Genomic DNA, 25,370 nt, shown 5'->3' on the forward strand with positions numbered 1-25,370 from the left:
GTTTGTGAAGGTGTCAGCCATATCTTCTTCCATATCGGCAGCTCAGCCGCGAAAAGCTTGAAAATTTTCAGTAGCATTCATAATGATGACTTCAGGACTTGGAAATGAAAGGTTTATTTTAATCATTTGGTTAAAATTATCTGCAATCCATGGATAAGCCAATCCTTTTTTTTTTCAAACTGTTCCAAGAGTGGATTTTCTTTTACTTTCAGGCAAAGTGAAACTTCTGTCCTAAGTTCAGACAAGTGCTTTAAGACTTGTCCTCTTGAAGTGTGGGAAAGAAGCACTTCATGTTTTGCAGCCATTTGTTGACAAAGTCTTTCAAAATGTGATTATTCAGAGACCTGCTTTTAATGAAATTGATGATTTTTATGGCTGTTGACAAAACTTCTTTCAGGATTGTAGGAAGAGTCTTTGTTTTTACATGGGCATACACCGGCAACATTGAATGATGACAATGTGAGGGGTTTCCTTTTTTCCTAAAGTTGCCAAACTAAATGTATTATCAAGCATCACAGAAGCTCTGTCAATGCAAAGACTATGAAGTTTCTCTTTCCAGTTTGGGGAAACATCTTTTTACCATGTTCAAAATAAAGGCCTTTGTAGTTTCTAAAAGGGACTCCCAAAATAAGTATTAAAAGTCTTAAAAGCTGAGGAGTAGATTTAAAAGGTGGTGGGGGGGGGGGGCAAGGGAAGGGGGGAGAGAAACATCAGGTGACAGGTGAAACCTGGAGGGGGAGGGATGAAGTAAATAGCTGGGAAGTTGATTGGTGAATTAGATAGAAGGTCATGGAAGAAAGAAGGGAGGAGGAGTACCAGAGGGAGGCAATGGGCATGCAAGGAGAAGGTGAGAAAGGGAAAAGGGGATGGGAAATGTTGAAGGAAGAGGGGTGTGGTGTGCATTACCTGAAGTTTGAGAAATCACTGTTCGTGCCATCAGGTTGGAGGCTACTCAAACGAAATACAGTGTGTTATTCCTCCAGCCTAAGTGTGGCCTGATCATGACAGTGGATAGACATTGGAATGGGAAGTGGAATTAAAATGGGTAGCCCCTGGGAGATCCCACTTGTTCTGGTAGATCGAGTGTAGATGCTACGCAAAGCAATCTCCCAATCTATGTCAGGTCTCATCAATATACAGGAGGCTGCACTGAGCACAGTAAGTGACCCCAAGAGACTCACTGGTGAAGTGTTGTCTCACCTGGAAGGAAAGTTAAGGGCCCTGAATGGTAGTGAGGGAGATAGTGTAGGGGCAAGTGTAGCACTTGTTCTGCTTGCAAGGATAAGTGCCAGGAGGGAGATCAGTAGAGAGGGTCGTATGGACAAGGGAGCGAACCCTGCGGAAAGCAGAAAGTTGGGGGGGGGGGGGGGTTGCTGAGGGGGAAAAGATGTGAAGATGTGCTTGGTGGTTGGATCCCTTTGCAGGGTGAGAAATTTCACAGAACGATGTGCTGGGTGAGGACAAGAGGAACCCTATCCCTGGTAGGGTGGCGGGAAGATGGGGTAAAAGCAGAATTGTGTGAAATGCGGTTGAGGGCAGTGTTGATGGAGGAGGAAAGGAAGTCCCTTTCTTTGAAAAAGGAAAGCATGTGCATAGTGTAAACAAACAAGGAGCTGACTACATTGAGAGATGTCTATAGTTTCATCCAGTTGCATACTGAATGGGAATTGCAAGGCTGCCTATTCCTCAATAACCTGCTTCAAAATGTTAAAAGAAATATCAACTATTGGAGAACGTTTCACAGTATTTGATAAGGGAACTGCTTCCAGTTTTTCCCCTCTGTTCCAGTCCAACCAGTCCACAAACCAGCTCGATCATTTCCAGTTCACATAGCTTTACTAAAGTCTCTCTAATAGGACAGGGCTTCTTTTTGTTTGGCATTCTAGTAAGCAACAGTATAGAATTAGACCATTCAGCCTGTTGAATCTGCTGCTCATTTCCATCATGGCTGATTTATTATTCCCCTCAATCATATTGTTGTGCCTTCTTCCCAAAGCTTTTAACATCCTGACTAATCTAGAACCTATCAACCTCGGCTTTATTGTGATGTACAGGTTTCCACCACTATCCGAAAGTAGTGTTCCTATGAAACCTTTCGTAAGCCGAAGAAGCAATTACCATTAATTTATATGGGGAAAAAATTTTGAATGTTCCCAGACCCAAAGAATAACCTACCAAATCATACCAAATAGCACATAAAACCTAAAATAACACTAACATATAGTAGAAGCAGGAATGATATGATAAAAACACAGCCTATATAAAGTAGAAATAATGTGTGCACAGTGTAGTTTCACTTAAAAGAATTGGGAAGATTTAGCCAAAACAGATTTGTAGAAAAAAATCGGCAGTACATGCATGTGCACACACCTGTCCACTGAAGGCTTCACGGTCATGGTAGTCTTTCTCTGGGTAAACACAAGTTTAAAGCAGGCACCTTTTCTCATAAAAGCAAAAATCCTCTTTGGATTTCTTTCAGTTAGTGAAAACAGGTACTAATGTAGGTCCTTCGTAAAAGCGAACTTTAGTAAAGCAGGGACACCTGTACCAATGTTTTCTGCACAATTGAATGATTGTGTTTTGATTTTATTGTGTTTCTTTGTTCCACTGTGAATGCCTGCAGGAAAACGAATCTCAGGGTAGCACACAGTGACAAATAATACTTTGATAACAAATTTACTTTGAACTTTGAATTTTAAATGAAGTACGGAAAGAGATCTCCACTTATTTGGAATGGAGTATAGGGAATGGGGTTCCAGTGAGATGGAGTGAGATGGAATGAGGTGCAGGCAAAAGACCCCAGTGAGTTGGAATGGGTTGCAAGAAATGGTAGGGTTTCAGTAAACTAGAATGACGTATGGAAAGTAGACCCATTGTGTTGGAATGAAGTGCAGGAAATAGGGTCCCAGTGAGTTGGAATGAAGTGTGGGGTCTTGTGGCTATCCATTAGGTGGCACTTAACTGCAAAATCAAAACCTATATGTTAGATGTTTCAGGAATAGTCATGATCAGTAGTGTCTTGTTCATTAGAATAGAGTTTGGGTATGGAGCATTGGAGAGTCAGAACAAGCACAGGAACCATTACCTGGTCAGCCAGACACTGACCATCGAGATTTCCAAATGGCCAGTTCATGGATTAGTAACTTTTGCAACAGATGGATCATATGGACTTGAATTTGATTTTACAGACAAAGGGGCCTCCTCCTCAAGAAGAGGTTTTTTTAGAAATGGCAAATCCAAATTTTGGAAGTGTCCCAACTTTTTAGAATTGAACCTTCTTTGCATAAAAACTCTTTAACTGTAGGCGTGTTTTCAGGATGAACAGCTGAGGTTCTCTTTCAGTTTTGCTGGTTAATACTTCAGTTCGCAACAACTTAATGGCCTATTCAACGAATGGCCTACTTCTGCTCCTTTGTCTTGTAATCTTGAACTTTTCTCCACAAGAAACACTGGCTTTTGCATCCTGTCATGTGCATTAATGCAAGTGAAACAGTATAATACTTAGTTTTCATCATATTTCCTTTCCTTCGACATTAAAACTTAAATTGGGTCTGCAAAAAATATAAAATAAATCTAAAATGAATATTTGATTCAATTGATAATTTTTTAAACTCAATATTTTTCTGTGGTTCTTAAGTAATTTGTTTCATAAATTTGCAAAGAAATAAGTAACTTGTGTGTTAATTAAGTGAAATGTCAGATACAGATAGTCCCCGAGTAACGAATGTCTGACTTACGGACAACTTGTACTTACGAACCGAGGAAGGAGAACACCATCCACCATTTAAAGTCAGATTGCAACGCCGTCCACCATTTTAGGTTGTTGCCGTTGACACTGTGTTGAGTGTTTAACTTTGTATTTGGCTTAAATTTTTCTTAGTAAGGTTCACCCTGACCCCGCCCCCCACATTCCGGTCAGCTGGTGGCGCAGTGAGATCAGCACTGGGCTCAAGAACGGAGGTTCGATCCAGTGAGGTCCAGTCCCGTGCTGGGTTGATGTCGAGCTCCCAACTCAACCTCGTTTAAAAAAAAACACTGCCACCTCCAGTTTAAATACCCACGCAGAATATTGTGGAGGATCAAATACCCAAACTCAGCACAGCCCCCACTTGTCCCATTTAGCCTGTCTCAGTGCGGTGGTCCTTAGGACCCAGCGGACCTCGGGAGCCGGCAGAGGTCAGGAACCACTGCCCGCAGTGTTTCTGTTCCATTGACGGGAAGCGATCGTGATTGAAAATAAAGTGGAAATAATAAAGCGTTTGGAAAGAGCTGAAACGCCATCGAACATTGGAAAAGTGTTAGGCTACAGTCGGTCAATGATTGGAACAATTTCAAAGGATAATGGGTAAAGTGAGAATAAAGGAGCATGTGAAAAGCCCTGCCCCGATGAAAGCTACAATTATTACCAAGCAACGCAGTGGTTTAATTATTAGAATACATACTTTTCTTAAGTGTTTTATATGCATAGAAAGGTAAAATATATACTTTATACTAAGACAAACATTTGACGAACTGACGCTAAATAATACCGGATGTAAACACGAGGAAATCTGCAGATGCTGGAAATTCAAGCAACAACACACACAAAATGCTGGTGGAACACAGCAGGCCAGGCAGCATCTATAAGGAGAAGCACTGTTGACGTTTCAGGCCGGGACCCTTCGTCAGGACTAACTGAAAGATAGTAAGAGATTTGAAAGTAGGAGGGGGAGGGGGAAATGCGAAATGATAGAAGAAGACCAGAGGGGGTGGGATGAAGCTATGAGCTGGAAAGGTGATTAGCAAAAGGGATACAGAGTTAGAGAAGGGAAAGGATCATGGGATGGAAGGCCTAGGGAGAAAGAAAGGGGAAGGAGAGCACCAGAGGGAGATGGAGAATAGGCAGAGTGATGGGCAGAAAGAGAGAAAAAAAAAGGAGGGGGAAAATAACTAAATATATCAGGGATGGGGTAAGAAGGGGAAGGAGGGGCATTAATGGAAGTTAGAGAAGTCAATGTTCATGCCATCAGGTTGGAGGCTACCCATATAAGGTGTAGTTCCTTCAACCTGAGTGTGGCTTCATCTTGACAGTAGAGGAGGCCATGGATAGACATATCAGAATGGGAATGGGACGTGGAATTAAAATGTGTGGCCACTGGGAGATCCTACTTTTTCTGGCGGACAGAGCGTAGGTGTTCAGCGAAACGGTCTCCCAGTCTGTGTCGGGTCTCACCAATATATAAAAGGCCACACCGGGAGCACCGGATGCAGTATACCACACCAGCCGACTCACAGTTGAAGTGTCGCCTCACCTGGAAGGACTGTCTGGGGCCCTGAATGTTGGTGAGGGAGGAAGTGTAAGGGCAGGTGTAGCACTTGTTCCGCTTACAAGGATAAGTGCCAGGAGGGAGATCGGTGGGAAGGGATGGGGGGACGAATGGACAAGGGAGTCGCGTAGGGAGCGATCCCTGCGGATAGCAGAAAGAGGGGGGAAGGGAAAGATGTGCTTGGTAGTGGGATCCCGTTGGAGGTGGCGGAAATTACGGAGAATTATAAGTTGGACCCGGAGGCTGGTGGGGTGGTAGGTGAGGACAAGGGGAACCCTATCCCGAGTGGGGTGGTGGGCAGATGGGGTGAGGGCAGATGTGCGGGAAATGGGAGAGATGCGTTTGAGAGCAGAGTTGATGGTGGAAGAAGGGAAGCCCTTTGTTTAAAAAAGGAAGACATCTCCTTCATCCTGGAATGAAAAGCCTCATCCTGAGAGCAGATGCGGCGGAGATGGAGGAATTGTGAAAAGGGGATATCATTTTTGCAAGAGACAGGGTGGGAAGAGGAATAGTCCAGGTAGCTGTGAGAGTCTGTAGGCTTATAGTAGATAAGCTGTCTCCAGAGATGGAGACAGAAAGATCAAGGGGAGGGAGGTGTCAGAAATGGACCAGGTAAATTTGAGGGCAGGGTGAAAGTTGGAGGCAAAGTTAATGAAGTCAATGAGCTCAGCATACGTGCAGGAGGCAGCGCCAATGCAGTTGTTGATGTAGCGAAGGAAAAGAAGGGGACGGATACCCGTATAGACTTGGAACATGGACTATTCCACAAAGCCAACAAAAAGGCAGGCATAACTGGGACCCATACGGGTGCCCATGGCTACACCTTTGGTTTGGAGGAAGTGGGAGGAGCCAAAGGAGATATTATTGAGAGTAAGAACTAATTCCGCTAGATGGAGGAGAGTGGTGGTAGAGGGGAATTGGTTAGGTCTGGAATCCAAAAAGAAGCGGAGAGCTTTGAGACCGTCCTGGTGGGGGATGGAGGTATATAGGGACTGGACGTCCATGGTGAAAATAAGGCGGTGGGTGCCAGGGAACTTAAAATCATTGAAAAAATTCAAAGCGTGAGAAGTGTCACGAACATAGGTGGGAAGGGATTGAACAAGGGGGGATAAAACAGTGTCAAGGTATGCAGAAATGAGTTTGGTGGGGCAGGAGCAAGCTGAGACAATGAGTCTACCTGGACAGGCAGGTTTGTGGATCTTGGGTAGGAAGTACAAATCCGACTGAAAGACAGACTCAGGAATGGAACTCGTACGTAACCTGGGGAATGCCTGTATTCAAGAAATTTGTATACCACACATCACACTAAAGGGGCAAAAGCTACTGGCAGTCGACAGCTTTACTTATCTGGGCAGTACTCTATCACGAGCGGTGAACATAGATGCAGAGATCAGCAACAGAATTGCCTAAGCCAATGCCGCCCTTGGGAGACTCCATGAGAATGTATGGGAGTGGAGAGGACTCAGCCTTACCACCAAGCTGAAGGTCTACCGAGCAGTGGTTCTCACCACCCTCCTCTATGCCAGCAAGACCTGGACTGTCTGCAGCAGACACGCTAAACAGCTCAATCACTTCCACTTGAGCTGCCTCCGCAGACTTCTCCACGTACGATGGCAGGACAAAGTCCCAGACACAGAAGTCCTGGAGTGGGCTAGCACCCACAGCATCTACACCCTCCTACAGAAAGCCCAAGCCAGATGGGCTGGCCATGTCGTCAGGATGTCTGACAGTCGACTACCAAAGCAGCTGCTGTATGGAGAGCTGCGCTCAGTTGGAGGGCAGAAGAAACATTTCAAAGACTGCCTCAAAGTCTCCCTCAAAGACCTCAACATCAATCCCAGTAGCTGGGAATTGCTTGCTCTGGACTGCCCAACCTGGTGGAGCAGGACCACTAAAGGAGCGTATGCAGCAGAAATCAGACGCACCGCAGAGGCTCAGAGGAAACGCGCCACGCGCAAGGCTCAAGCTACCTCCACTTCCACTGCAGCACCTACCCTCATGTGTCCCACATGTGGGCGAGCTTTCAGGGCCCAGATTGGCCTCACCAGTCACCTCAGGACCCACAGTCACAAACCCTCCAACTGACTGAAGTTGTAATCGTCTTCAACTCTGAAGGACGAACAACAACAACATACTAAATAAGTAAAATGAGGCAGGTTTTACAATGTATCCAAAGTTTTAACAGTTTTAATCGCTTTTAGTTACTCAGAGTTGTAGCTCACGCATTGGATCCTTCTTGGAATTCAGCTATTGTTGTGCATGTAGTCGCATAGTATAGTCGACCCTCCCTGTCCGGGAGAGATTGGTTCTGGGATCCCTTGCAGATACCAAAAAATGTGGATGCTCAAGTCCCTTATTTAACCTGTTTTAGTGCGGTGGTGTTTAGGACCCAGTGGAACCCCGGACCTTATTTAACCTGTTTCAGAGCGGTGGTCTTTAGGATCCGGTGGAGCTCTGAATCTGCAGTGTTTCTGTTCACAAAAATAATCACGATCACAATTGAAAATAAAGTGGAAATAAAGCGATCATAAAGAGGTGGAACGCCATCGGTCATTGGAAAAGTGTTAACGATCAACGATCAAGTTGGTCAACGATCGGAACAATTTTAAAGGATAAAGTGAGAAAGGCCCTGCCCTGATGAAAGCTACAATTATTACTAAGCAATACAGTGGTTTAATTATTGAAATACATTTGTTTCTTAAGTGTCTTATATGCATAGAAAGGTAAAATATATACTATTTTCTAAGACGAATGTTTGACTAACTGACATTAAATAATACTGGATGTAGCTGTTCCGACTTACTAAGAGAACATGATTTTTTTCGCTCTCAATCCACAATAACCTATGCACGTCCTCCCGTATACTTTAAATCATCTGTACATTATTTATAATACCTAATACAATGTAAATGCTATGTAAATAGTTATTATACTGCATTATTTAGGGAATAATGACAAGAAAAAAAGTCTACATGCTCGAAGAACGAGTGCTGGAAGAGCACTTCCGGGTTTTCTCGATTCGTGGTTGGTTGAATTTGCGCATATGGAATTCGCGGATAATGAGGGCTGACTGTATTACAAAAGGCCACGCGGCATTACAGAGAGTTAAGAATTTTCATTTGAACTGTCCAGTTTTGCAAAGCTTAAACAATTAAAAATGGCTCACCTCCTACGCATTGATCAGGTAATTGTAGATGGGGAATAATGAAGAGCAATGTAGATGTCTAGGTCACAAATGTTAGAAAACACGACTTCATTTGGTGGCTGAGCAACTACTAGGCACAGGGCTGCCTAATAGTTGGCTGGCTGTGTTGCACTGTGATTTGTTGCCTACTATCTTCCTAATTGAAGAAAATGCTATATTTTAGAGGGCATTGAAAATAAATATGTAAATTTTTTCCCCATCCAGGTTCATGGACCTGAGGTTAAAATACTTGCTCTACATTAAACTAATGTTTACTGGAATGTTTTTGCTATTAAGATCATTGGTGATTGCTTTTTTTTCCTGTATTGAAACAGTTTTAACATTGTGTCCACTTAAAGTGAAATAAAATTACAGATCTTAAATGGTTTTACGAATTTGCCAGTTCCTGTGATGATGTTAATTAATACAGCCATTATGTCTGTCTTCGTCTACCAATTATGCCCCTCATATTAACTACATCTATTTGATTTAGTTCCATAATCCTTAGTAATATTGTCTAACAAAAATGTGGTAATAATCAGCTTAAAAATTTGGATTCGATTTAGCTTTGAGCTGTTTTTGGAAGAGTGCCCTAGCTATCAATTTTTGAAGCTCTTGGACATCAAACTTGACTTGGATTCCCTTTGTACTGTGGACTGCACTCCATAAGAATGGCTCATTTTCCAGATTGCATAATCATGAACATTTCATTTGAATAACTTTAATTCCTGTATTCCAGGGGTTACAAACACAATCTATCTAGTATCCCTTATCTTAACTTCCTTTCACTAAATTTTGTTAAATTTGTGATGTTTTGTGCCTCTGTGAGTGCATTGTTTAGATTTAATTTGGAAATACAGGCCAGTGTTTTGTAGTTGGTAGTACAGTGATGCTTCTGGCTTTGAGGGAAGCTCAAATAAATTCTGCAAAGATCTGGTGATATCTTTCCAGCATGTATTTTTGTTTTGTCCAATATTACTTGATTCAGACATCACCATTTTAATGGATTCTTTGGGTGTTTATGCCCTTTGTTTTTCTTGGTCATGTTGATGTTACCACAGAGATTGTTAAATATTTTAATATAAAGGATTGAAGGAAATTGGCATTGAGATAGAACACATTCTATGTTCTTACTGCAAAACAGACTTGGCACAAGGAGCTGAATGGCCCACTACAGTTTCCATTGCTCAGTTATTGGAAAATTGGAATGATGTGTAGCATTTTTTAAAAAAGATATTAATCTGGAATTTCTGTATTGTTGGCAGATTCAATTTCTATTGGCATCTGTAACTGCTCCTGAATAAGGTAATGGTGATTAGCAGCAGTCAGTGTGGTGATTACAGGCAAATTGGAGATATACAGAAAGCACTAGTTTGTAAAAGACAGTAGTGTAAACTGTTTATATTGTACATAATTGAATTTTAGTTGGAAGCTCTGGTTTTCAGATATAGCTCTATATTAGATACAGAGGCAGTAACTGTTCTATTTAATAAAACCCAAAATGTCAGTAACCTTAGCAGAATTAAGTGGCAGATGAATTTTAACATCATTTTGTATGATATCTAGATCACAAAAAGCAAATTGAATAAAAGACGAATATGGTACAAATGTATATCAGCAGTGTGGCAGGTCAGTAAAGCAATTAAAAATAGGAATTTAATTTTCCTGCTATAGAGCTTAAAATAAATGACACTATGAAACTTTGTAGAGGAACACAATTTTGCGCTGTTTTGATGTCCATAAAAATGATACAGTGCTGGGGAAATTGCACAAATAATTTGTATAAGTAGAGGAAATCTATAGGAGCATTGATTGTGGAGTAAGGGCTGTCTTCTTTAGAAAATAAAATTATTCCACAAATCAGGAATGATTGGGACCTGTGCAGTGCAGGATTAGTGATTTTGCTGAATCACTAGTGGTTAGGTTAGGATTAAATAAATAATCACTTCCAGTCCACTTAATGATCACCTCATCCTTGGATAATAAAGAAAAAAGCAATTCTTTCACAAATTCTATCCTGCTCTGCCAGAGTCAGCTGCACGTAGTAGCTGTTTCATAAATAGGGAGCAATATTTGGCCTTCTAATAATGTAACATACTATTGTCCAGGGTTTGAATTAATGATGAACAGTGAAGTGTCAGGTAGATACTGTGAACATTATTCTTTACCAAGAGTTCTGCTTTAGGGTGTGCAGAGCAGTTATCTGAAATCAGCACTCACACTTCTGGAATGAAGTAATGTTCAAACCATTATAATGTATTATCAGTATAATCTGTCCTTTTTTGTGAGCAAAATAAATTACTGGAAATTGCTTCATACCTTTTGAAAGCTCTGGAATACAGGTAGTCCCCAAGTTACGAATGTCTGACTTATGGACAACTCGTACTTACGAACTGAGGAAGGAGAACGCCGCCCGCCATTTTAAGTCAGATCGCGACGCCGTCTGCCATTTTAAGTCGTTGCTGTTGACATTGTGTTGAGTGTTTAACTTGGTATTTGGCTTAAATTTTTCTTAGTAAGATTCATCCTGACCCCGCCCCCCCATTCCGGTCGGCTGGTGGCGCAGTGAGATCAGCACCGGGCTTGAGAACAGAGGTTCCTGAGTTCGATCCAGTGATGGACCGCTCCCATGCTGGGTTGATGTCAATCCAGTGACTCCCGTATGATCCGTGCTGGGTTGATGTCAATCCAGTGACTCCCGTATGATCCGTGCTGGGTTGATGTCAAGCTCACAACTCGACCTTGTTTAAAAAAAACACTTCCACCTCCAATTTAAATTCCCACGTGGAGTATTGGGGAGGAACAAATACCTACATCCAGCACAGCCCCCACTTGTCCCATTTAGCCTGTCTCAGTGCGGTGGTCCTTAGGATCCAGTGGACCTCGGAAGCCGGCAGAGCTCGGGACCCATCGCCTGCAGTGTTTCTGTCCCATGGATGGGAAGTGATTGCAATTGAAAATAAAATGGAAATAATAAAGCGTTTGGGAAGAGGTGAAACGCCATCGTTCATTGGAAAAGCGTTAGGCTACAGTCGGTCAACGATCGGAACAATTTTAAAGGATAGCAGATAAAGTGAGAATAATGGAGCATGTGAAAGGCCCTGCCCCGATGAAAGCTACAATTATTACTAAGCAACGCAGTGGTTTCATTATTGAAATACATACGTTTCTTAGGCGTTTTATATGCATAGAAAGGTAAAATATATACTATAAACTAAGACAAAACGTTTGACTAACTGACGCTAAATAATACCAGATGTACTTGTTCCGACTTGCGTACAAATCCGACTTGAAGACGGACGCTGGATTGGAACTCGTATGTAACCTGGGGACTGCCTGTATAAACTTTTGCCGATGACTAACAACTTGCACTTGTGGGTTCTTGCAGTGTTAGAGCAGCCTAACACAGTGATGTGAACTTTGATATAACAGGTTGGTTATTCTGCATTCTTCTAGTACAACGCCAATATAAGGTGGTTTCATCCGCATTGTAGACTTGCTGAGGAAAAATTTTCATCAGAAACTAACTTAGCAAACTCATCAAAAAAACTCAACAGTTGTTTCCTTTCTTGCTGACCGTTATTCACCATACAATGCACGAAACTTTATGCCATGTCATTGCTTGAAATGCTGAAGCTACCTTCACTGTAATCACACCCATAATCCAGTCTCCTAAATCTTCATGAAATAATTTTGCTTGTTCCTTCACCTTTTCTCCTGACAGTTCTACACCTTCGCTGACGCAGATTTTAGACCATTTTATGAGAACTTTGTCTAGTTGTGAGCATATTACATTTTGTTTTCCTTGTGCACATATTTTTTTGATTCACTGACAAGAAAGAGCTGGAGCAAGTTTTCTTTGTGTTTCTTTATATCATAAATTGTGGAAGAGCTTGTGTTATACAAGTCACGTATGCTTTTCACTGCTATTGACTTTTTCAGAACTTCCACCTTCTCTTGCATAGACAACATGTTTGCACTTTACACCACGAGAAGCGCTTTCTTTATTCAATAAAGACATGACTGTGGCTAGATAAGCACAGGTTATAAAAATAAATGCAGAATAACACAGAACAACTTGCTTCTCTTAAAGACTGCCGACAGCTGATTCTGCTAGTGGCGCAACCATGCACTCTAATTTTTAATCAATTCAATCTCTTATTTAGAAGATGCCCCTAATATTTGACATTGGACTAATAAAGCTATCATTTCCTCATTTATCTAGTCCGTTAGCATTGAGGTAATATTCTGTCTGTCCCAATTTAACTGACTTTATACTATTGTTGGGATATTGCTTTTTATTGTAAATGTTATAGAATCTAAATTTGTACAGTGGAAGACTCATGAAGTAAATATTCCGAACAGAGATATTGATGTGTATAATCATGATTACCAAAATATGTATGGTGAAAAATAATTCTGCATGAAGTCCTTTTGGTATCTTGGTTTGGTGCCTCTGAGTGATCACTTGAAATTGGACATAATCCAGCACTAACATCTGAGGATATTAAAATATGGACTGTGTAGGTAGCACCATAAGAACAGAGAAGTAGCAGGATACCCATCTAAAGAATTAAAATATCATTATTTTATTAAGGCACTAATGCTATCCACCAGCTATTTGCTTTAATCTTAGGAGTGTCCATGCACTTTTGGAAAGTTTTGAAATATGTTATTTAATTGGAATAAAATAACTTTTACTTTGCTTGATAATATTATTGGTGCATCACTTATAGACATGATAAAGTGTTAAGAAAGTACTCTGGTAACCCATTGCTACTGACGTTGTGATCAATTTTTGTTTTTCTTTCGGCTATGGTGTTCATTTGCTGTGGCAAGAACAGGAGAACTTAAAAGAGCTGTTGGATAGGTGTTACTGAAAGAAGCAGAACACTTGGATGTAGTTGTTGATGTAAAGGCCATTCAAGTAGTGCAGGTTCTAATTAAAACAAAATTGTGCATTTTCCCTCTATAACTGAGTATGTTAGAAAGGTGTTAACATCTGAAAATAAGCAAACAGCAGAAACCAGATTGCTTGCTTAGTATCTACAAAACTGAGGCATCCTGTCTCATACCACAACCATTTCACCTGATGTAATTTTAATTAATTTTTGTTTACGTGGGCACCTCAACTAGAGGGATGGATACATCACTGGCACAATGGCAAAATATTTTAACTAGTTTTGACTTTGTATTTCTTAAGACATATTAAAAAATTTAGATTTAGATATTGTGTTTCTGAATTTAGCTTTTGTCCAAACCAGGGGTGCCCAACCTATTTTATGACATGGACCCACACCATTAAGCAAGGGGTCTGGATCCCGGGTTGTTAACCCCTGGTCTAAACAATGTAAATGCAGAATGCATTGGTTAAAACGGTGCAGTAAATGTTTCTCTAACGTATTAGTATGCAGTTCTTTGTTATAGGTCAATATGAATTGGGTTCAGAAACTACAATGTTTTCCACTATAACTCACAAATTAATGTCACTGAAATTTCTTTATTGATGTTTTTTCTTGCAGAATCTAAACAAGCAAGCATATGATTTAGCAAAAGCTCTTTTGAAAAGGACTGCTCAAGCAGTTGAACCATACATTACAAATGTAAGTATTTAACTGATCTCCTCCTCCCCCCCCCCCCCCCCCCCCCCACCACCTCCCTGGACAAGATTCAGAAAATATTGGTTCTGCTTGATTTATATAATATTTGGTACAGCACTGATCAGTAATAGCTATCCCATTGGCACAACATTTGTTTTAGGTTGAACGTTACCAACTTTGCTTCATCACACAACTTGAGCTTGTACTTAGGTTTTATTAAGAATGATTTTACAGTGCATTAGTGTGTATCTTAAATTTGCCTATTGTCACAATAGGTTAACAGCAGACACAATCTCCATGGCTCTTCACCCGGCTTTAGACCACCTAGACAGCACACACACCTACGTAGGATGCTGTTCATCGACGATAGCTCAGCATTTAATACCATCATTCCAACAATCCTGATTGCGAAGTTGCAGAACCTTCGCCTCTGTACCTCCCTCTGTAATTGAATCCTCAACTTCCTAACTGGAAGACCACAAACTGTGCCCATTGGTGATAACATATCCTCTTCGCTGGCAATCAACACAGGCGCGCTTCAGAAGTGTGTGCTTAGCACACTGCTCTATGCTGTATATACACATAACTGTGTGGCTAGGCATAGCTCAGATACCACCTACAAATTTGCTGACGATCAAACCATTGTTGGTAGAATCTCAGGTGGTGACGAGAGGGTGTACAGGAGTGAGATATGCCAACTAGTGGAATGGTGCAGCAACAACCTGGCACTCAACGTCAGTAAAATGAAAGAGCTGAATGTGGTCTTCAGGAAGGGTAAGACGAAGGAGCACATACCAGTCCTCATAGAGGGATCGGAAGTGGAGAGAGTGAGTAGTTTCAAGTTCCTGCGTGTCAGGATTCCTGTGGATCTAACCTGGTCCCAACACATTGATGTAGTCATAAAGAAGGTAATACAACAACTGGACTTTATTAGGAGTTTGAAACGGATTTGGCATCTCAACAAAATCACTCAAAAACTTCTATAGTTGTACCATGGAGAGCATTCTGACAGGCTGCATCACTGTGTGGTATGGAGGGGGTACTGCATAGGACGAAAGAAGCTGTAGAAGGTTGTAAATCTAGTCAGTTTCCTCTTGGGTACTAGCCTACAAATTACCCAGGACATCTTTAGGGAGCGGTGTCTCAGAAAGGCAGCATCCATTATTAAGGACCTTCAACACCCAGGGCATGCCCTTTTCTCATTGTTACCATTAGATAGGAGATACAGAAACCTGAAGGCACACACTCAGAAATTTAGGAACAGCTTCTTCCCCTTTGCCATCTGATTCCTAGATGGACTTTGAAGCTTTGGATGCTACCCCACTTTTTTAATATACAGTATTTCTGTTTTTGCACATTTTTTAATAACCTATTCAATATATGTAATTGATTTACTTGTTTATTTATTATTATGTTTTATTTTATTTATTATCCTTTTCGCCCTCTCTGCTAGATTATGTATTACATTGAACTGCTGCTGCTAAGTTAATAAACTTCACGTCACATGCCAGTGATAATAAATCTGATTCTGATTTTATTTTCAGCCAATAATTTGTATTTAGTTTTGTGAAAATCTTAGGGTAGATTTTATCAAACATTTTTTTAAGGTCCATTAAGGTTCGAATACAGCCTCACCCACCTACTGTAATCTACTTTAGTTGGAGTAAAGAACCAATCCAGTTCCATTTCACATTGGTTGAATTTTACTTCTTTGCTTTTAACATTATTCTTCACATGTACTGTTATATTTAGTACAAAAATATTGAGGAAATTGATTGTATTTTCAATCTTGAGTCAAATGATGTCTGTTAAAATCTATAATAGACATAAAATAATTAAGCTAGAGGCCCTAGTTTTTCCTCCATATCTGTGGGAATTGCTCTAAAATCTATGAAATATTAGAAGAAACACACCACTATACAACTGGATTTTGGAATTCCTAACCAAAGCCCTTCAGGTAGTCAGGATGCACATATGCTCCTCCAACCCAAAAAATCATCCTCAACACGGGTGCCCCCACAGAAGTGTGCTGAGCCCATTACTGTGCACTCTGTGCACATGTGACTACACGGTCAAACACCTGAGTAATCACATAATCAAGTTTGCCAATGGCATGACTGTGGTGGAGCTCATTACCACTAATGATGAGATGGCTTACAGAGGGGAGGTGGAAGAACACGAAACCTCTGGTGCCAAGCAAATAAACTTTTCCTCAATGTCTAGAAGACGTAGAAGAAGGTTATCAATTCCAGGAGAAATTGCACCACCCTCACTGCCCCCACCTTTATGTTAGTGGCACAGCCATGGAAACTGCAAGCAGTTTCAAACTAGTTGGAATTCACTTCTTGCACAGAATACATTCCAAATGTAACACTTACCCAAAAGGCTGGTATATGTCTAGGGGAAAAGGAGATCCAGCCACTCACCAACCCCGCCTCCCGTACACGCAGGTGCTGTGAGATTCGCGTTTATGCCTCGCGCCCGCCAACAGTATCAAACCCACAACAAATACCGGTATGAAATACACTTTAAAGAGTTTACTAAAATTAAAAGAGTATTAGGCAAAGGCGCCAACTTATCAAAGTTCAGTCAGTTTAGTGCACTCGTTGGAGCTCAACCAGCGAACCATTTGACTCCTCATTGCTTGCCCCCCAACTTCCATGTCTTCCACCTCGGACTCCCCGGTGGTCTTCCGAGCGCACGTCCTCCTTCCTCGGCGTCTCCCTCCCGACTCCCTTCACCCCCAAGCCCGCGCAACCCCTCCCCCAAGTTCCCAGCCTCACAAAATACAATAACATTCCCCATTGATTAACAAATGAATACAATTACCATATCAGCCATTCTAAAGCGAAACAACGGCGAGAGAAACATTTAACAGACAAAGAAATATTCCTACTCGTAACAAACCAAAGAAGCCCTTTTTAGTAACGTACACAGGACATTGTACATACACAATTACAAAAGCTCACCAAATCCCCTGTTTTCTGAGGCTGAAGCGAGCTAGACTTTGCACATCTATACTTAAGTCATTCTACAGATGCACAGAAGAGAGCATCCTCACAAGCTGTATCACTGTTTTGCAGCAGATAGGAAGGCTGTACAATGGGTAGTCAAAACTGTCCAACACTACACCAGCACCAGCCTACCTGCCAACAAGGACATGCTTTCTGGAAGGTGCCAGAAAAGGGCCAGTAGCATCATGAGGGTCTCACCCACTCTGCCCATGGACTGTTTGTCCCAGTCCCATCAGGGAGGAGGCGACACAGCATTTATGCCAGGACCACCAGACTCAAATACCGTAGATTCCGGATTATAAGCCGCTACTTTTTTCCCACATTTTGAACAGCTTTGAACTCTGCGGCCTTTAATACGGAGCGGCTAATACATGGTTTTTTTTCATGCCGCCTCGTAAACATTTTGCCTCGTAACAGTAGACCAATAAAATTGATGAGTAGTTCACAGAGGTCCAATGAAATTGTACGATAAATCAAGCGCACTTTCACAATTAAATTATTGTAAATCAGTCATTTGTACTCACCCTCATCAACATGGAAAACACTCGAAGAAAAGCATTGTGCTGCCTTTATGGCAGTTACTTAGTTTATAATATTTTCGCTTAGTAATTCATTTGTTAGTTAAAGTTAGAAGTGTTTTAACTATATTTGTTTTCTGTACTACATCGCGGGATGCTATGACGTCACACCCGGTTTCGCCGCGTCTTGTGGGAAAAATACCGGTTTGCGATAAACGGGAAGGTGGGGGCATTACGCGAGCACATCAGACCCGAGCACATTAGCCGAGCTCATTAGACCCGATTAGACCCGATCGCGTTACGTGAGCTCATCAGACCTGAGCACATTAGCCGAGCTCATTAGACCCGATTAGACCCGATCGCGTTACGCGAGCTCATCAGACCCGAGCACATTAGCCGAGCTCATTAGACCCGATTAGACCCGATCGCGTTACGCGAGCTCATCAGACCCGAGCACATCAGACCCGAGCACATTAGCCGAGCTCATTAGACCCGATCGCGTTACGCGAGCTCATCAGACCCGAGCACATTAGCCGAGCTCATTAGACCCGATCGCGTTACGCGAGCTCATTAGACCCGAACACATCAGACCCGAGCACATTAGCCGAGCTCATTAGACCCGATTAGACCCGATCGCGTTACGCGAGCTCATTAGACCCGAACACATCAGACCCGAGCACATTAGCCGAGCTCATTAGACCCGATTAGACCCGATCGCATTACGCGAGCTCATCAGACCCGAGCACATTAGCCGAGCTCATTAGACCCGATTAGACCCGATCGCGTTACGCGAGCTCATTAGACCCGAGCACATCAGACCCGAGCACATTAGCCGAGCTCATTAGACCCGAGCGAAAACGCTGCTTTTAAGTTAAAGGCGATCAATAACTTTTCCTGGTAGGCTGCAGTATATATATTTTTACCAGTCGCTAGGAGATATTGGAATGTTGTTCGTGCTGTTCAGTAAAAAAGTATATGCAACGTAATTTGTGTTACCGATACGTATGTATATTTAAAAGTAGCCGTATTACAGGCACGGTTCGAAAAAAAGCATTTGCAATATATATTTGTTTGTTACCATATGGATTTAATTAAAAGTTAAAAAATCCTCACGTGTAATATCTTTCTGTGTAAATATCTCATATTACAACGTGGGACACCTGCGGCCGAAAATCCGGTGCGGCCTGTACAAGTAAAAAATTGATTTTATTTCTAAAATTAGAGCCAGCGGCTTTTAATCAGGTGCGCTCTGTAGTCCGGAATCTACGGTAATTGCTTTCCCCAAGCAGTAAGACAGATCAACACCTCTGCCCACTAACTCACCCCACCAGCAGCATTTTATCATTTCCTATTAGCTTCACAAAATGTACAGATGCTTTTTGTGCCTGGTATCACTTTATGGACATACAATCAATCAATGTATATAAGCTATCTCGTGTATTTATATTTATGGCAAATGAGAAAATCTGCAGATGCTGGAAGTCAAAGTAATACACACAAGTGCTGGAGAAACTCAGTAGGCCAGGCAGTATCTTTGTCGGGGGTTGGGGGGGGGAGAAGAAAAGGTTAGTATTTGATGTTTTCAGCTCAAGTCCTTCATCAGGGCGAAGGATTTCAGCAAGAAATGCCGACTGCTTACTCTTTTACATGGATGCTGCCTGACCTCCAGTATTTTGTGTGCATTACTTGTATTTATTGTGTTGTGTTGGTGTTTTTCTTGTCGGTGAAGATACGGAGTAACAAGTATTTCATTCTCCTTAACATGTGTATACTTGAAATGGCATGAAACAATCTTGAATCTTAAAGCTGTCAATGAATGAATCTTCATTCTCATTCAGAATCTTTGGACTTCTCAAGTCCTATGACAGTATCACCTCATAGACCCAATAAGTGCACCAGTGCTAATTTTTCTCTTGATGCTAATTTGTGTTTCTCATTCATTCTAGGCTTCCACAGTTTAAAGAACATTTTCTTTATCTTCAGTAGTTGATCAATTAGCATGTCTGTGGGATGTGGGAGAAAATTCTACACACAGTAGATCAGAATCAGAATCAAGTTTATTATCACTGGCATGTGACATGTGAATTTGTTAACTTAGCAGCAGTTCAATGCAATAATCTAACAAAAAAAAAGGAAAAAATAAATAAATAAATCAATTACATTTATTGAATAGATTTAAAAAAAAACATGCAAAAACATAAATACTGTATAATTGAGGTAGTGTCCAAAGATTCAATGTCCATTTAGGAATCGGATGGCGGAGGGGAAGAAGCTGTTTTTGAATAGCTGAGTGTGTGCCTTCAGGCTTCTGTACTTCCTACCTGATGGTAACAGTGAGAAAAGGGCATGCCCTGAGTGTTGGAGGTCCTTAATAATGGGCGCTGCCTTTCTGAGACACCACTCCCTGAAGATGTCCAGGGTACTTTGTAGGCTAGTACCCAAGATGGAGCTGACTATAACCTTCTGCAGCTTCTTTCGTTCCTGTGCAGTAGCCCCTCCATACCAGACAGTGATGCAGTCTGTCAGAATGCTCTCCACGGTACCACTATAGGAGTTTTTGAGTGTATTTGTTGACATGCCAAATCTTTTCAAACTCCTAATAAAGTATAGCCGCTGTCTTGCCTTTTTTATGACTACATCGATATGATGGGACCAGGTTAGATCCTTAGAGATCTTGACACCCAGGAACTTGAAGCTGCTTGCTCTCTCCACTTCTGATCCCTCTATGAGGATTGGTATGTACTCCTTCATCTTACCCTTCCTGAAGTCCACGATCAGCTCTTTCGTCGTACTGATGTTGAGTGCCAGGTTGTTGCTGCGGCACCACTCCACTAGTTGGCATATCTCACTCCTGTACGCCCTCTTGTCACCACTTGAGATTCTACTAACAATGGTTGTATCATCAGCAAATTTATAGATGGTATTTGAGCTATGCCTAGCCATGCAGTCATGTGTATATAGAGAGTAGAACAGTGGGCTAAGTGAGGTGTGCCAGTGTTGATCATCAGTGAGTAGCATATATTATCACCAATCTGCACAGATTGTGGTCTTCTGGTTAGGATAACCACATGACCATAGTGAAATATGCAGGGGGAAAAAAACAAGACAGAACTAGAGGTCAGGATCAAACCCATATCCTGAAGCTATGCGGCAGCAGTGATAACTGTGTGTGTCACCCTGCTGCCCAAATATCTATTTTACTTCATCCTTCCTTCCTGTGATGCAATGTCCATGCAGCAGAACTTGCTGTCCTATTGCCTTGCCTCCCCCTCCCGCTATCAACATGTGTTAAGTGGTCTGATGTGGTTATCTGAAATTGAAAGAAACTGCGCAGGTCATCCCCACTCCGTGATACAAATTCTTGAACGAAATGTTAGTACCTTGATGGGTTTTCTCAACACTGAAATACTTGAATTCTGTACTGCTGTCATTAGCTTGGGCACTCATTTTTTTGACATTGCTGCTGTGAGATGTAATGGGCATTGAGCAGCCAGTTTAAAGAACAAGACAGTGGGTACATTTTATTTGGAGGAGCTTACTTTTGAAGGAACATCATCTTCAGTGAATGATAATAGTGGTGAATTGGTCTGGCATCTTACTGTTATTTTTCTCCTTTAAATCAGTGCTCTTCAAAAAATGTCACTATGCTGTAGTCTTTAATTTCAGTTAAAAAGGATGATAGTTCCACACAAAACTACAGCATAGTGTAGTTCCTGAACTGTTTCCAAGTTTGGGATCTCCTGTAATTATGTAGAAGTTACATCTTTGGAGATTTTTCTATTGTTGTCTCAATAGCAAATATCGCTGTGATGATTGTATACTCTAGTAGTAAAGTCCAGTAGTGAAAAGTTAACTTTCGTAGTTGACCAGCATGTATGCTAGGAAATCGGCCCATAATTCCTTTGCCTGCTTATACCTGGCTCAGGGTTATTGACCCCCTTCAATTCAAAGGAAACAAACAACCATGAGGTATGTTAAATATAATAAAATTTTTGTTTTATTTAAATTGATCTCTTTGACAACTTTTCAGTTCAAAGGTATGACTTATCAATTCTCAAAGCATTTCTGCAAATTGCTGGTTGATGAGTCTTTTACTGTGCTGGCAGCTGATCAGAAGTTTGGGGCAATTTATAATTAATGCTTGGTATTAATGCTTGGGATGTTGGAGAGGATGTTCACTTTTACATTGAATATGATTTTCATATACACTTTTTGGATTGTTATAGTGCTGATGTTTAGTACATATCCTACTAACTGGTAAATTTTCTGCCAACAGTTTTTTAACCAGGTTTTAATGTTGGGCAAAACCTCCATCAGTGATCTATCAGAGCATGTCTTTGACCTGATCCTTGAGCTCTACAATATTGATAGTCATCTGTTACTTTCTGTTCTACCACAGCTGGAATTTAAACTTAAGGTACATCTGTTCACTCATTTCTATATGTTGCATGGTGACTGAAACATTAACTTGATCTGTAATTCTTAACAAGTAATGTGTAATAATGTTTCTTTAAAATTAATGTAATCATGGATAATTTCTGGCATTAATATAACTAGACCATTAAGTTTCTTTAACTCTATTCAACCTTCACTGCACTGTAACACTATTCTTGGAATAAATTTTAAAATATTTTTCTTGCCTGGTTATTTTCTAGATGCATGGTAAATTGTATCTTGTTTCATTGTCTTTCAAGATAAACGTAGGGAAAGACTGGTTGTGGAAGGGCAGGACAAACATGAGGTTAGCATAGGTAGTTTCCTTCAGCAATAATGTAGGGCAAAATGTAATGTTTTTAAGCAATGACTGAGATGACGGGATGCAAGAGGTGTTGTGGGTGACTCTGAGTAGGTTGGTTTCTTGGTATGAGTAGATCAGAAATTGGACAAATGAACTGTGGAAAAAGAAGATAGTTAAAAGGTGAGAAGAGAGTTTGCTAGGACAATATGATCAGGCACCTTGGGTGCAGGAGTTAGTATTGCTTTGTAGCTCTGGAGACCCACGTTTGTTGTTGACCTCTGGCGCTGTGGTGAGGAGATTGCATCATGTATGTTTCTCCAGATTCTCCTGCTCGCTCTTGTATTCCAAAGGTATTGTGGTAGATTAATTGACTACTATAAATTATTTCTTCAGTTCAGGTTAATGGCAAAAGAATGAAAAGGTAGTTGATGGGCTTATGTAAGAGAGAATAAGTTGCAGGATACAAGTAAATGGAGGGAAGTGGAACTAAGTGCTGAGCCAATTTGGAAAGGCTGAGTAAATGCTGAGACAATTTGGAGAAGTTGAGAGTGGCATCTCCGGCAGTGAAATCTAGACCTGGATTGAGTCATCGCAGTGGGGTCCAGGTCCTATTGTCAGCTTCAGACAGTTTAATCAGATAGTCTATGTGCTCCTTTCTCTGCTACGCTAAGGCTGTAAGACTGCCCCGGTTGCTGTGCTTCACATCTGCGAACTTTGCAGCAACTTGCTCTGCTAATAGAATGAACTGAGTTCCAAAGCTTTGCACCTGAGCAGCTCTGGGGATTTGCATCAAATCTGATTTGGAATACAGTTGTTCACTTCTATTGTTTGCATGGTTTGTTGTTTTTTCTCTTTCTTTGCGGGCACTGGGGGTGGTCTTAATTTTTTTAATTGGTTTCTTTCGGGTTCCTTGCTTTACAACTGCCTGTAAGGAAACAATTCTCAAGGTTGTATAATTTATACATTCTTTGATAATAAATTCGCTTTGAATTCCCCTGAAAGTCACCAGGGACCTGCTGGATGAAACAAGTCTTCTGAATTTGTTTCAAATTAATATGAATTTCATACACTTTTAAAGTAAAAAATACTTGTGCATACATAACCATGAAAATGTTGATGTTTTTTGATATTTGCATACTTTGGTGTTGCATACAACTGAGACTAAATTCTGAACAACATTGTCAATTTCTAAGAAAACCTCCACCTAGTCTTGGGTATAGTTATTTTATTAGTTAACTTCCTGTCTTCCTTACTTTGTTGTTGTTTTTTAATGCTTTTTTTCCCCTTCACTAAGCATGAAAACATGCTTTCAAGTCTCTCCATAAGTGACTATAAACAATTGTGCATTCTTATCCTGATGACACTGTTTCCAATCTGAAATACTGAGGATGAGTTGTTGACAGGTGTTTTGTTTGGTAAAGCTCAGTGCCCAAGTTGTTCTGATTTTAATAATCCAGTTGCTTGAGAGAATGTTGCAGTATTATATCATTTAAAATACTTTGGCCTTTCTAGCCACATATTTGAGCATATCTGAGCTTGTATTTTGCAGTGTGCATTCTGTAAAACTCATCCATCAGAGCAAGGATTTGCTATACAATATTTGATACTAATAAGTATTTTCACCTTATTGTAGACTACAATATATTGCCATTTAGTTCATGCCATTTAGAACATCATAAAGGACTCCTTCCATCCTGCGCATGAACTGTTTGATCTGCTTCCGTCTGGTAGGCGCTTCAGATCCCTCCAGACTAAGACTAATAGGCACTGGAGAAGTTTTTTCCCTACTGCGGTCACTTTGCTGAACAGTTAACTGCCGGTTAACTGTCGGCTAACTATTACTTGGATTGCACTACCTGTATGTATAATCTATATTTTCATTTATATTTATCATTATTATTGTTCTGAGCAGAGAGACAACATCTGCCGGAAGTAAATTCCTTGTATGTGCACAGGTACTTGGCGATTAAAGTCTGATTCTGATTCTGATGTTTGTCAAGGCAGTGTTGAATTCTATGGGAACTGTACAGTAGATATATTAGATATATCTACTATCTAGATATTAGTAGATAAATTGTATATGGAATATTAGAAGTGGCAAAGTAAACTTAAGAAATATTTAAGAAAATGTATCTTAATGTTATGTCAGAGAATTCCAGGTTACATAATCAAGTTTTAAGAACAAATCTTAAGTGTGCTCTTGATTGCAATCATGAAGCTTCAAACTTTTTTTTTGAACTGATTGCTCTTCTACACAAAAATTAAAAATTTTTTTTTGCATATTATAACTGAGAGGGCACTGTTTTAAGGTGCTTGGAAGTAGGTACAGAGGAGATGTCAGGGTAAGTTTTTTTTTTACGCAGTGAGTGGTGAGTGAGTGGAATGGGCTGCCGGCGATGGTGGTAGAAGCGAATACAACAGGGTCTATTAAGAGAATCTTGGATAGGTACATGGAGCTTAGAAAAATAGAAGGCTATGGGTAATTTCTAACGTAAGTACATGCTTGGCACAGCATTGTGGAACGAAGGGCCTGTATTGTGCCGTAGGTTTCTATATCAAGTAGATCTTGTTTAGAAAAGGGAAAAAAAAATAGGATATGTACTATTGAATATATTCCAAATTTTTTTTAAAAACTGCAAAATTCCTGAAAGGTATCGCAAATTTTGCCAAAGAAATTTGTAACTGGATTACCAAATAATCTTCATATCCCTTTTCTTATTCTATCTTGTCCTTTCTTTTTAAAGAACTTTAGATCACTAGTTTCGAACCACTCTGTAAGAATTTCTTTACCTGCTCAGGCACAACTGTAGTCATCCATTAGTAACAATTTCATTTGTTTAATCTGAGTCTTTTTCTGCGATATTTGGGTTTCTGACACACTTTAGTTTCTATCTTTTCAACATTTTGGATATAGATTCCTCATTCTTAGACTAGAATACTTTCATTTTTTCACAAAGTGCATTTGTTAATGATGATGGCAAGAAGAGACTTATTTCAATAAAGGGGTTTT

At 40.7% G+C, this 25,370-nt stretch overlaps 1 protein-coding gene across 5 annotated transcripts in view; it reads left to right on the forward strand.

Moving 5' to 3' along the window:
- The window catches only part of pds5b (PDS5 cohesin associated factor B), a 278,218-nt gene that overhangs the window by 119,638 nt on the left and 133,210 nt on the right, over nucleotides 1-25,370 (forward strand). For all 5 annotated transcript variants that reach the window (XM_073043864.1, XM_073043867.1, XM_073043862.1 and 2 more), the window contains 2 exons: nucleotides 14,013-14,093; nucleotides 21,899-22,039. In XM_073043864.1, the coding sequence (XP_072899965.1) occupies nucleotides 14,013-14,093; nucleotides 21,899-22,039 (222 nt within the window). The remainder of the gene's footprint in view (nucleotides 1-14,012; nucleotides 14,094-21,898; nucleotides 22,040-25,370) is intronic.

Source organism: Hemitrygon akajei, chromosome 4, assembly GCF_048418815.1.
Source record: "Hemitrygon akajei chromosome 4, sHemAka1.3, whole genome shotgun sequence".
NCBI lineage: Eukaryota > Metazoa > Chordata > Chondrichthyes > Myliobatiformes > Dasyatidae > Hemitrygon > Hemitrygon akajei.